General features: G+C 42.7%; 1 protein-coding gene across 1 annotated transcript in view; it reads right to left on the reverse strand.

The window, feature by feature from the left end:
• Positions 1 to 14530, reverse strand: part of LOC139405583 (CUB and sushi domain-containing protein 3-like) — a 493337-nt gene that overhangs the window by 31776 nt on the left and 447031 nt on the right. Inside the window, exon 58 of the mRNA XM_071147995.1 lies at positions 11213 to 11386. Within this exon, the coding sequence (XP_071004096.1) occupies positions 11213 to 11386 (174 nt within the window). The remainder of the gene's footprint in view (positions 1 to 11212; positions 11387 to 14530) is intronic.

Consider the following 14530-nt stretch of genomic DNA (forward strand, 5'->3'; position numbering starts at 1 on the left):
CTCAATGCCATAGGAAGAATCCCGGCAACATATTCCAGTCTGTGCTAGCAAAACAGTCCGGTAGCTTAGCATCTGCTTCATCTGACCACTTCCTTACTGACTGAGTCACTGGTGGTTCCTGCTTTATTTTTTGCTTGTAAGCAGGAATTAGGAGGCTAGAATTATGGTCAGATGGAGGGTGAGGGAGACTTTTGTACGTGTCTGTGTGTAAAGGTGGTCTAGAGTTTTTTCCCCCTCTGGTTGCACATTTAACATGTTGATAGAAATTTGGGTAAAACAAATTTAAGTTTCCCTGCATTTAAAGCCCCCAGCCACTAGGAGCATCGCCTTTGGATGAGCATTTTCCTGTTTGCTTATGGCGGAATACAGATCTTTGAGTGTGATCTTAGTGCCGGCATCGGTCTGTGGTGGTATGTAGACAGCTACGAAAAATACAGATGAAAACTCTCTAGGTAGATAGTGTGTTCTATTATTTGACACTGCTGGTCATTTATGAACATTTGAACATCTTGGCCATGTTCTGTTATAATCTCCACCCGGCACAGCCAGAAGAGGACTGGCCACCCCTCATAGCCTGGTTCCTCTCTAGGTTTCTTCTTAGGTTCTGGCCTTTCTAGGGAGTTTTTCCTAGCTACTGTGCTTCTACACCTGCATTGCTTGCTGTTTGGGGTTTTAGGCTGGGTTTCTGTACAGCACTTTGTGACATCAGCTGATGCAAGAAGGGCTTTATAAATACATTTGATTGATTGATTCTACAGCTTATCATGAGATACTCTACCTCAGGCGAGCAAAACCTTAGACACTTCCTTAGATATTGTGCACCAGCTGTTGTTTACATATATGCATAGTCCACCACCCCTTGTCTTCCCAGATGCTGCTGTTCTATCCTGCCGATACAGCGTATAACCAGCCATCTGTATGTTGATATTGTCATCGTTCAGCCACGACTCCGTGAAGAAATAGATATTACCATTTTTAATGCCCAGTTTGTAGTTTAATCTTCCTACGTAGGTCCACGATTTTATGTTCTAATGATTGCACGTTAGCTAGAAGAACGGAAGGCAGGGCTGGTTTATTCGATCGCCTACGAATTCTCAGAAGGCAGCCGGACCTCGGTCCTCTTTTTCTCCGTCATCACTTCACGCAAATGATGGGGATTTGGGCCTGTTCCTGGGAAAGCAGTATGTCCTTCACGCCGGGCTCGTCAAACTTGTTAAAGGGGAAAAAAAGGATTCTGCCTGTTCGTGATGAGTGATCGCTGTTCTGATGTCCAGAAGTTATTTTTTCGGTCTTAAGAGACGGTAGCAGCAACATTATGTAAAAAATAAGTTTAAAAAATAAGTTACAACCAACGCAAAAAAACGAAGATAAAAACACAATCGGTTATCGGGCATGTAAAACGTTAGCCATCTTCTCTGTGCCGTCATAACTAAAACATAGTCCACATAACTAAAACATTATTCAGTCATGTTCATTTTTATAAATGTTTCATATTGGATGGGCCGATTATATGGTATATTAAATGGTGGGAGTGGAGAGACCCAAACATTGGATTTAGTTAACTTGTTTATGATTTATTATGTATTCTGGATGTGGATCCCCATGAAGTGAAGCCTTAGCAACCCCCATTGTGTTCTTCTTTGTATTCTGGATGTGGATCCCCATGAAGTGAAGCCTTATCAACCCCCATTGTGTTCTTCTTTGTATTCTGGATGTGGATCCCCATGAAGTGAAGCCTTATCAACCCCCATTGTGTTCTTCTTTGTATTCTGGATGTGGATCCCCATGAAGTGAAGCCTTAGCAACCACCACTGTGCTCTTCTTTGTATTCTGGATGTGGATCCCCATGAAGTGAAGCCTTAGCAACCACCACTGTGCTCTTCTTTGTATTCTGGATGTGGATCCCCATGAAGTGAAGCCTTAGCAACCACCACTGTGCTCTTCTTTTATATTCTTGATGTGGATGCCCATTAGGTGAAGCCTTAGCAACCACCACTGTGCTGTTGTTTGGCACATAACTAAAACATTCTGTTGTTTTTAATCAATCTTTTATCCATGGGTAGATTATATGGTATCATGTGGTATGTCACTTTAGTTTGGATTATTTTCAAGTGATTCAATCAGGTATTTTATTTGATTGGGACACCAGCCACCAGTGAATAAATACAGTAAGAAGATACTTTGAATAGAGACTCCAGTGTCCGCGGGGTGAAGAGGGTGGGAGAGCTACCCCGGGGTTACATTTTAATAATTACCCTCATCAAAACAAAATATTTCCTGACATGGCCTTGAGGGTTAACAACACAGCTGAAGCCCTCCGTGCCAGACAGGACGAAAACTCAGAGCTCTACCTCTCTGTATGCTTTCCAAATGGCACCCTACGCCCTACATACTGTAGTGCACTACTGCTGACTAGAGCTCAGTCAAAAGTAGTGCACTACGGCTGACTAGAGCTCAGTCAAAAGTAGTGCACTACGGCTGACTAGAACTCAGTCAAAAGTAGTGCACTACGGCTGACTAGAGCCCAGTCAAAAGTAGTGCACTAGGGCTGACTAGAGCCCAGTCAAAAGTAGTGCACTACGGCTGACTAGAGCCCAGTCAAAAGTAGTGCACTACGGCTGACTAGAGCCCAGTCAAAAGTAGTGCACTACGGCTGACTAGAGCCCAGCCAAAAGTAGTGCACTAATAAGGGAATAGGGTGCTATTTGCCACCCCTGTCAGTAGCACAGGGATGGAACGAAACCCCATTCTCCCTCTCCACCAGGCTGAAGCAGAGGAATCATCCATTCTCCCTCTCCACCAGAGTGAAGCAGAGGAATCATCCATTCTACCTCTCAACCAGAGTGAAGCAGAGGAATCATCCATTCTCCCTCTTCACCAGGCTGAAGCAAAGGAATCAGACATTCTCCCTCTCCACCAGCGGAAGCAGAGGAATCATCCATTCTCCCTCTCCACCAGCTGAAGCAGAAGAATCATCCATTCTCCCTCTCCACCAGCTGAAGCAGAAGAATCATCCATTCTCCCTCTCCACCAGCTGAAGCAGAGGAATCATCCATTCTCCCTCTCCACCAGCTGAAGCAGAGGAATCATCCATTCTCCCTCTCTACCAGCTGAAGCAGAGGAATCATCCATTCTCCCTCTCCACCAGCTGAAGCAGAGGAATCATCCATTCTCCCTCTCCACCAGCTGAAGCAGAGGAATCATCCATTCTCCCTCTCCACCAGCTGAAGCAGAGGAATCATCCATTCTCCCTCTCCACCAGGCTGAAGCAGAGGAATCATCCATTCTCCCTCTCCACCAGAGTGAAGCAGAAGAATCATCCATTCTCCCTCTCTACCAGAGTGAAGCAGAGGAATCATCCATTCTCCCTCTTCACCAGGCTGAAGCAAAGGAATCAGACATTCTCCCTCTCCACCAGCGGAAGCAGAGGAATCATCCATTCTCCCTCTCCACCAGCTGAAGCAGAAGAATCATCCATTCTCCCTCTCCACCAGCTGAAGCAGAAGAATCATCCATTCTCCCTCTCCACCAGCTGAAGCAGAGGAATCATCCATTCTCCCTCTCCACCAGCTGAAGCAGAGGAATCATCCATTCTCCCTCTCCACCAGGCTGAAGCAGAGGAATCATCCTTTCTCCCCCTCCACCAGGCTGAAGCAGAGGAATCATCCATTCTCCCTCTCTACCAGCTGAAGCAGAGGAATCATCCATTCTCCCTCTCCACCAGCTGAAGCAGAGGAATCATCCATTCTCCCTCTCCACCAGCTGAAGCAGAGGAATCATCCATTCTCCCTCTCCACCAGCTGAAGCAGAGGAATCATCCATTCTCCCTCTCCACCAGGCTGAAGCAGAGGAATCATCCATTCTCCCTCTCCACCAGAGTGAAGCAGAAGAATCATCCATTCTCCCTCTCTACCAGGCTGAAGCAGAGGAATCAGCCATTCTCCCTATCCACCAGAGTGAAGCAGAGGAATCAGACATTCTCCATCTCTACCAGCTGAAGCAGAGGAATCATCCATTCTCCCTCTCCACCAGCTGAAGCAGAAGAATCATCCATTCTCTCTCTCCACCAGGCTGAAGCAGAGGAATCATCCTTTCTCCCTCTCCACCAGGCTGAAGCAGAGGAATCATCCATTCTCCCTCTCCACCAGCTGAAGCAGAGGAATCATCCATTCTCCCTCTCCACCAGGCTGAAGCAGAGGAATCATTCATTATCCCTCTCCACCAGGCTGAAGCAGAGGAATCATCCATTCTCCCTCTCCGCCAGGCTGAAGCAGAGGAATCATCCTTTCTCCCCCTCCACCAGGCTGAAGCAGAGGAATCATCCATTCTCCCTCTCTACCAGCTGAAGCAGAGGAATCATCCATTCTCCCTCTCCACCAGCTGAAGCAGAGGAATCATCCATTCTCCCTCTCCACCAGCTGAAGCAGAGGAATCATCCATTCTCCCTCTCCACCAGCTGAAGCAGAGGAATCATCCATTCTCCCTCTCCACCAGGCTGAAGCAGAGGAATCATCCATTCTCCCTCTCCACCAGAGTGAAGCAGAAGAATCATCCATTCTCCCTCTCTACCAGCTGAAGCAGAGGAATCATCCATTCTCCCTCTCCACCAGCTGAAGCAGAGGAATCATCCATTCTCCCTCTCCACCAGGCTGAAGCAGAGGAATCAGCCATTCTCCCTCTCTACCAGCTGAAGCAGAGGAATCATCCATTCTCCCTCTCCACCAGCTGAAGCAGAAGAATCATCCATTCTCCCTCTCCACCAGCTGATCGCCATCAGCAGGGTTCTAGTTAGCTTTAGGCTTTAGCTACTTAATGATAGATTATAAGAAAGCAGAGAGAGAGAGAGAGAGAGAGAGAGAGAGAGACCAGAGTCAGCTGGTTCGGCGTCCCAAACGGCAGTCTATTCCCCTATATAGTGCACTACTTTTGACCAGAGCTCATAGGGATCTGATTAAAAGTATGATCAGAATTAAGCCACCATATAGGGAATAGTTTGGCATTTGGGACGCACACAGAATCACTGTTCTCAGTCACGCAGTCAGAGTCACTGTGTCAAGTCACGCAGTCAGCCATGGGAATCAGGCAGCACTACGGGGATAAAGTCAACAATGTGGCCTCCGGCTGCCGCTTGCAGCTCCTCAGGACTTGACATCTGCCTCATGTTGCAGGTCTGGACGAAGAGATAAGTTTAGTGTTCTCCATATCTCATTCTCTGTCTGTCTCTCTCTCTCTCTCTCTCTCTCTCTCTCTCTCTCTCTCTCTCTCTCTCTCTCTCTTCTCTCTGCTACGTACACACAGCCAAAACACACCGGCTCCAAAAGCCATTACCACACAATAGCCCGGAGATGGCTTCCTCTCAGTACGCAATACTAACCGAGAATATAAAATGAAAAACAGTCTGCCTGTAAATATCCTAAAACTACAGTCTATCACGTTATTTAATGTCTTCCTCAACACTGATATTTGTCTAAATGTTTCAGACATTATGAACTGTGATTTCATTCCCTCTTAGGTGTTAGTGACATGCCAACAGATAAAGATACTAAGGACTGAATACACTGCAAGAGTCCTGATGGAATTGTCACCTGTCAAACATTCCAACATTCCATTCTCAATATTCTGACGATGACACTCAACATTCCATTCTCAATATTCTGACAATGACACTCAACATTCCATTCTCAATATTCCGACAATGACACTCAACATTCCATTCTCAATATTCCGACAATGACACTCAACATTCCATTCTCAATATTCCAACAATGACACTCAACATTCCATTCTCAATATTCCAACAATGACACTCAACATTCCATTCTCAATATTCCGACAATGACACTCAACATTCCATTCTCAATATTCTGACGATGACACTCAACATTCCATTCTCAATATTCCAACAATGACACTCAACATTCCATTCTCAATATTCCAACAATGACACTCAACATTCCATTCTCAATATTCCAACAATGACACTCAACATTCCATTCTCAATATTCCAACAATGACCCTTAACATTCCATTCTCAATATTCCGACAATGACCCTCAACATTCAATTCTCAATATTCCGACAATGACACTCAACATTCCATTCTCAATATTCCGACGATGACCCTCAACATTCCATTCTCAATATTCCGACGACGACTCTCAACATTCCACTGGCATTCTAGAATGTTAAGGACCAAAAAGGGTGACACAGCCATTTGTCACGGCTCTGAGCGGCAGCCCCAGTGATAACCTTCTGTTTTATGGAAATACAACGTAGATGGGATGGACGGCTGGGGGCCAGAACTAGCTGTGCATAACAAATAGGCCTGGTGTTAAACCCGCCTGTGGACTCAGGCTCGGAGTCTCCTAACTTTTTTTCCTTGATGAATGTTCTATTCTTCCCAGTTATCAGTATACATGCAGAGAGATGCCAGACAGTTGCAGAATTGTTAGAATCCTAGGCCCGAGTCCCAAATGGGACCCTATTCCCTATAAAGTGCACTAGATTTGACCAGAACCCTGTCAGTGCCATTTGAGACAACGCTACTCTCTATAACCCTGTTGGACAAGTGAACTGCAGAGATGTTGTTGTTGTTGTTGATGATGTTGCGTAGTAGAGAACATGTACCTCTATCTTTAGCAATATTATAAGATCAGTGCAGATGGGAGAATGAGGGATCTAGTGGTGTTATTACCCTATACTGTACAGCTGTGGTGTTAATCTAGTGGTATTACCCTATACTGTACTGTACTGCTGTGGTGTTAATCTAGTGTTATTAACCTATACTGTACAGCTGTGGTGTTAATCTAGTGGTATTACCCTATACTGTACTGTACTGCTGTGGTGTTAATCTAGTGGTATTACCCTATACTGTACTATACTGCTGTGGTGTTAATCTAGTGCTATTATCCTGTACTGTACTGTACTGCTGTGGTGTTAATCTAGTGGTATTACCCTGTACTGTACTGCTGTGGTGTTAATCTAGTGGTATTACCCTATACTGTACTGTACTGCTGTGGTGTTAATCTAGTGGTATTACCCTATACTGTACTGCTGTGGTGTTAATCTAGTGGTATTACCCTGTACTGTACTGCTGTGGTGTTAATCTAGTGGTATTACCCTGTACTGTACTGCTGTGGTGTTAATCTAGTGGTATTACCCTATACTGTACTATACTGCTGTGGTGTTAATCTAGTGGTATTACCCAAAACTGTACTGTACTGCTGTGGTGTTAATCTAGTGGTATTACCCTGTTCTGTACTGCTGTGGTGTTAATCTAGTGGTATTACCCAAAACTGTACTATACTGCTGTGGTGTTAATCTAGTTGTATTACCCTGTTCTGTACTGCTGTGGTGTTAATCTAGTGGTATTACCCTGTACTGTACTGCTGTGGTGTTAATCTAGTGGTATTACCCTGTACTGTACTGCTGTGGTGTTAATCTAGTGGCATTACCCTGTACTGTACTGCTGTGGTGTTAATATAGTGGTATTACCCTATACTGTACTGTACTGCTGTGGTGTTAATATAGTGGTATTACCCTATACTGTACTGTACTGCTGTGGTGTTAATCTAGTGGTATTACCCTATACTGTACTGTACTGCTGTGGTGTTAATCTAGTGGTATTACCAAAAACTGTACTGCTGTGGTGTTAATCTAGTGGTATTACCCTATACTGTACTGCTGTGGTGTTAATCTAGTGGTATTACCAAAAACTGTACTGCTGTGGTGTTAATCTAGTGGTATTACCCTATACTGTACTGCTGTGGTGTTAATCTAGTGGTATTACCCTGTACTGTACTGCTGTGGTGTTAATCTAGTGGTATTACCCTATACTGTACTGTACAGCTGTGGTGTTAATCTAGTGGTATTACCCTGTACTGTACTGCTGTGGTGTTAATCTAGTGGTATTACCCTATACTGTACTGTACAGCTGTGGTGTTAATCTAGTGCTATTATCCTGTACTGTACTGCTGTGGTGTTAATCTAGTGGTATTACCCTATACTGTACTGTACAGCGGTGGTGTTAATCTAGTGCTATTATCCTGTACTGTACAGCTGTGGTGTTAATCTAGTGGTATTACCCTGTACTGTACTGCTGTGGTGTTAATCTAGTGGTATTACCCTATACTGTACTGCTGTGGTGTTAATCTAGTGGTATTACCCTGTACTGTACTGCTGTGGTGTTAATCTAGTGGTATTACCCTGTACTGTACTGCTGTGGTGTTAATCTAGTGGTATTACCCTGTACTGTACTGCTGTGGTGTTAATCTAGTGCTATTATCCTGTACTGTACTGCTGTGGTGTTAATCTAGTGGTATTACCCTATACTGTACTGTACTGCTGTGGTGTTAATCTAGTGGTATTACCCTATACTGTACTGTACTGCTGTGGTGTTATTCTAGTTGTATTACCCTGTTTTGTACTGCTGTGGTGTTAATCTAGTGGTATTACCCTATACTGTACTGTACTGCTGTGGTGTTAATCTAGTGGTATTACCCAATACTGTACTGTTGTGGTGTTAATCTAGTGGTATTACCCTGTACTGTACTGCTGTGGTGTTAATCTAGTGGTATTACCAAAAACTGTACTGCTGTGGTGTTAATCTAGTGGTATTACCCTGTACTGTACTGCTGTGGTGTTAATCTAGTGGTATTATCCTGTACTGTACTGCTGTGGTGTTAATCTAGTGGTATTACCCTGTACTGTACTGCTGTGGTGTTAATCTAGTGGTATTACCCTGTACTGTACTGCTGTGGTGTTAATCTAGTGGTATTACCCTGTACTGTACTGTACTGCTGTGGTGTTAATCTAGTGGTATTACCCTGTACTGTACTGCTGTGGTGTTAATCTAGTGGTATTACCCTGTACTGTACTGCTGTGGTGTTACTCTCTATATTCAGCAGTGTAAAGACCCAGCTCTGTATTGGCTCTGTACTGTACTTGACTTAGTAGAACCAATCTACTGGGGATGATAGAGGAAGCATTTACTGCACACTATGCATACATTATCACTTTCAGGATTTATATGGTCAGCACTTTGTCCTGTTGTTTAACATCTCAAATCTCTCAGCTGTGCATTGTAGCAAGCCTCCCTATTATTCATCACAATATAGAAGACAACATGCTATTTATATACAGTACAACATGCAATCTACCTCTTTGTACATCTCAGAAACACTATACCATGGCAATCTATGTGTTTGTAGAGAGTTGAACATCTCAGAAACACTATGCCATGGCAATCTACGTGTTTGTAGAGAGTTGAACATCTCAGAAACACCATACCATGGCAATCTGTGTTTGAACAGAGTTGAACATCTCAGAAACACTATACCATGGCAATCTATGTGTTTGGACAGAGTTGAACATCTCAGAAACACTATACCATGGCAATCTATGTGTTTGGACAGAGTTGAACATCTCAGAAACACTATACCATGGCAATCTGTGTTTGAACAGAGTTGAACATCTCAGAAACAATATGTCATGGCAGTTGCCACCGAACTATCACACCCACTCAACCAGGAGTACCAGCTCCTACCATCAGGCCGCCGATACAGAGTCCATCTTCACAAAACCGGCAGAGCCCAGAAATCATTAATTCCCACCAGAATAATTTACGATCTGAATTAGGAACTGTATCCATGTGTTGTCTGCTGTAGTTTGTGATTGGTGTGTATTTATGTACCTGTTGGCGATGCTGTTGTCTGCTATAGTTTGTGATTGGTGTGTATTTATGTACCTGTTGGCGATGCTGTTGTCTGCTATAGTTTGTGATTGGTGTGTATTTATGCACCTGTTGGCGATGCTGTTGTTGGTTAAGATACAAGAAAGGGACACAAAATAAATTATTATTATGAATTATTATATTAACTATTATTAGTAATTATTATATTAAGTATTATTATTACTTATATATTAATTATTATTATTAATTATTATATTACTTGTTATTATTAATTATATATTAATTATTATTATTCATTATATATGAATTATTATTATCTACGTGGTGAAAACCTGTATCTCCTAACCTCTGTAGAGTTGGAAACCTGTATCTCCTAACCTCTGTAGAGTTGGAAACCTGTATCTCCTAACCTCTTTGTAGAGTTGAAAACCTGTATCTCCTAACCTCTTTGTAGAGTTGAAAACCTGTATCTCCTAACCTCTTTGTAGAGTTGAAAACCTGTATCTCCTAACCTCTTTGTAGAATTGCAAACCTGTATCTCCTAACCTCTTTGTAGAATTGCAAACCTGTATCTCCTAACCTCTTTGTAGAGTTGAAAACCTGTATCTCCTAACCTCTTTGTAGAGTTGAAAACCTGTATCTCCTAACCTCTTTGTACAGAGTTGAAAACCTGTATCTCCTAACCTCTTTGTAGAGTTGAAAACCTGTATCTCCTAACCTCTTTGTAGAGTTGAAAACCTCTATCTCCTAACCTCTTTGTAGAGTTGGAAACCTGTATCTCCTAACCTCTTTGTAGAGTTGAAAACCTGTATCTCCTAACCTCTTTGTAGAGTTGAAAACCTGTATCTCCTAACCTCTTTGTAGAGTTGGAAACCTGTATCTCCTAACCTCTGTAGAGTTGGAAACCTGTATCTCCTAACCCTCTGTAGAGTTGGAAACCTGTATCTCCTAACCTCTTTGTAGAGTTGAAAACCTCTATCTCCTAACCTCTGTAGAGTTGAAAACCTGTATCTCCTAACCTCTTTGTAGAGTTGGAAACCTGTATCTCCTAACCTCTGTAGAGTTGGAAACCTGTATCTCCTAACCCTCTGTAGAGTTGGAAACCTGTATCTCCTAACCTCTTTGTAGAGTTGAAAACCTCTATCTCCTAACCTCTGTAGAGTTGAAAACCTGTATCTCCTAACCTCTTTGTAGAGTTGAAAACCTCTATCTCCTAACCTCTTTGTACAGAGTTGAAAACCTGTATCTCCTAACCTCTTTGTAGAGTTGAAAACCTGTATCTCCTAACCTCTTTGTAGAGTTGAAAACCTGTATCTCCTAACCTCTTTGTAGAGTTGAAAACCTGTATCTTTAAACCTCTTTGCAGAGTTGAAAACCTGTTTCTTTAAACCTCTTTGTACAGAGTTGAAAACACGTATCTTTAAACCTCTTTGCAGAGTTGAAAACCTGTTTCTTTAAACCTCTTTGCAGAGTTGAAAACCTGTATCTTTAAAACATGACGGTGTTTGTTGTGTTGACTCACGCAGACACTGAGGCAGATCTCCTCTCCAGGAGCCCAGGCCCACACAGGTGAGGATAGCCGGGAAGGAGAGCTCGTACCCGGGCAGGCAGCTGTAGCTCACGCTGGTACCCCACTCAAACACGGAGCCCTCCAGGAGCCCGTTGTGGACGGGAGGAGGCGGAGGGCAGGTCACCACTGTGGAGAGAGAGGATGGAAAGATGCATTTGGCAACTCTTGATAGGACAATAGAAAAGTTTGTTTTGAAAAATGTAATATATTATTGGTAAAACCAACGCATTTCAGAGAATGTGTTAATCACAGTTTTTTTTGAGGGGTAAATCAATCATTGAGGAGACAGGTAGACAGTTGGGTGGGCAGACGGGGCGGAAGGAACGAGAGACAGGCGAAGTTAAGGGCCTGGATACACAACGCAATTAGAGAAGACTGCCAGTTTCAGAGGAAAACAATAATCAACACGTCTGTCACCTTTCATGACGCTAGTTCAGCGGTCCTTGTGTCTAACTATAGGACACAGCAGATCTCTGTAGATTATAGTGTGACCCTATAGAATGATGTTAGTTCAGCGGTCCTTGTATCTAACTATAGGACACAGCAGAACTCTGTAGATGATAGTGTGACCCTATAGAATGATGCTAGTTCAGCGGCCCTTGTGTCTAACTATAGGACACAGCAGATCTCTGTAGATTATAGTGTGACCCTATAGAATGATGTTAGTTCAGTGGTCCTTGTGTCTAACTATAGGACACAGCAGAACTCTGTAGATTATAGTGTGACCCTATAGAATGATGCTAGTTCAGTGGTCCTTGTATCTAACAGCAGATCTCTGTAGATGATAGTGTGACCCTATAGAATGATGCTAGTTCAGCGGTCCTTGTGTCTAACTATAGGACACAGCAGATCTCTGTAGATTATAGTGTGACCCTATAGAATGATGTTAGTTCAGTGGTCCTTGTGTCTAACTATAGGACACAGCAGATCTCTGTAGATTATAGTGTGACCCTATAGAATGATGTTAGTTCAGCGGTCCTTGTGTCTAACTATATGACACAGCAGATCTCTGTAGATGATAGTGTGACCCTATAGAATGATGTTAGTTCAGCGGTCCTTGTATCTAACTATAGGACACAGCAGAACTCTGTAGATGATAGTGTGACCCTATAGAATGATGCTGGTTCAGTGGTCCTTGTATCTAACGATAGGACCCAGCAGATCTCTGTAGATTATAGTGTGACCCTATAGAATGATGTTAGTTCAGTGGTCCTTGTGTCTAACTATAGGACACAGCAGAACTCTGTAGATTATAGTGTGACCCTATAGAATGATGCTAGTTCAGTGGTCCTTGTATCTAACAGCAGATCTCTGTAGATGATAGTGTGACCCTATAGAATGATGTTAGTTCAGTGGTCCTTGTATGTAACTATAGGACACAGCAGATCTCTGTAGATTATAGTATGACCCTATAGAATGATGCTAGTTCAGTGGTCCTTGTATCTAACTATAGGACACAGCAGATCTCTGTAGATTATAGTGTGACCCTATAGAATGATGTTAGTTCAGTGGTCCTTGTGTCTAACTATAGGACACAGCAGATCTCTGTAGATTATAGTGTGACCCTATAGAATGATGCTAGTTCAGCGGTCCTTGTATCTAACAGCAGATCTCTGTAGATTATAGTGTGACCCTATAGAATGATGCTAGTTCAGTGGTCCTTGTGTCTAACTATAGGACACAGCAGATCTCTGTAGATTATATTGTGTGTGTGAGAGCATTTATCTGACTAGGATTTACTGTTGTGAGAGAAAGGCTAGATCCCAAACGGCACCATATTCCCTATATAGTGCACTAATTTAGACCAGAGCCCTATGGCACCCTATTCCCTATATATAGTGCACTACTTCAGACCAGAGCCCTATGGCACCCTATTCCCTATATATAGTGCACTACTTTAGACCAGAACCCTATGGCACCCTATTCCCTATATAGTGCACTACTTTAGACCAGAGCCCTATGGCACCCTATTCCCTATATATAGTGCACTACTTTAAACCAGAGCCCTATGGCACCCTATTCCCTATATAGTGCACTACTTTAGACCAGAGCCCTATGGCACCCTATTCCCTATATAGTGCACTACTTTAGACCAGAGCCCTATGGGGAAGAAGAAAGCATTGCAGACGTCTATATAGGCATGTTAGTACAGGACTAGTAGAGATCTGTTAATACAGGACTAGTAATACAGGACTAGTAATACAGGACTAGTAAAGGTCTGTTAATACAGGACTAGTAATACAGGACTAGTAATACAGGACTAGTAAAGGTCTGTTAATACAGGACTAGTAATACAGGACTAGTAATACAGGACTAGTAAAGGTCTGTTAATACAGGACTAGTAATACAGGACTAGTAATACAGGACTAGTAGATGTCTGTTAATACAGGACTAGTAATACAGGACTAGTAATACAGGACTAGTAATACAGGACTAGTAAAGGTCTGTTAATACAGGACTAGTAATACAGGACTAGTAAAGGTCTGTTAATACAGGACTAGTAAAGGTCTGTTAATACAGGACTAGTAAAGGTCTGTTAATACAGGACTAGTAATACAGGACTAGTAACGGTCCTCTAATACAGGACTAGTAAAGGTCTGTTAATACAGGACTAGTAAAGGTCCTCTAATACAGGACTAGTAAAGGTCCTCTAATACAGGACTAGTAATACAGGACTAGTAAAGGTCTGTTAATACAGGAGTAGTAAAGGTCTGTTAATACAGGACTAGTAAAGGTCTGTTAATACAGGACTAGTAAAGGTCTGTTAATACAGGACTAGTAAAGGTCTGTTAGTACAGGACTAGTAAAGGTCTGTTAATACAGGACTAGTAAAGGTCTGTTAATACAGGACTAGTAAAGGTCTGTTAGTACAGGACTAGTAAAGGTCCTCTAATACAGGACTAGTAAAGGTCCTCTAATACAGGACTAGTAATACAGGACTAGTAAAGGTCTGTTAATACAGGACTAGTAAAGGTCTGTTAGTACAGGACTAGTAAAGGTCTGTTAGTACAGGACTAGTAATACAGGACTAGTAAAGGTCTGTTAATACAGGACTAGTAAAGGTCTGTTAGTACAGGACTAGTAAAGGTCTGTTAGTACAGGACTAGTAAAGGTCTGTTAGTACAGGACTAGTAATACAGGACTAGTAAAGGTCTGTTAATACAGGACTAGTAATACAGGACTAGTAATACAGGACTAGTAAAGGTCTGTTAATACAGGACTAGTAAAGGTCTGTTAGTACAGGACTAGTAAAGGTCTGTTAATACAGGA

This window comes from Oncorhynchus clarkii, chromosome 3 (assembly GCF_045791955.1).
Source record: "Oncorhynchus clarkii lewisi isolate Uvic-CL-2024 chromosome 3, UVic_Ocla_1.0, whole genome shotgun sequence".
In the NCBI taxonomy this organism is placed as follows: Eukaryota; Metazoa; Chordata; class Actinopteri; order Salmoniformes; family Salmonidae; genus Oncorhynchus; species Oncorhynchus clarkii.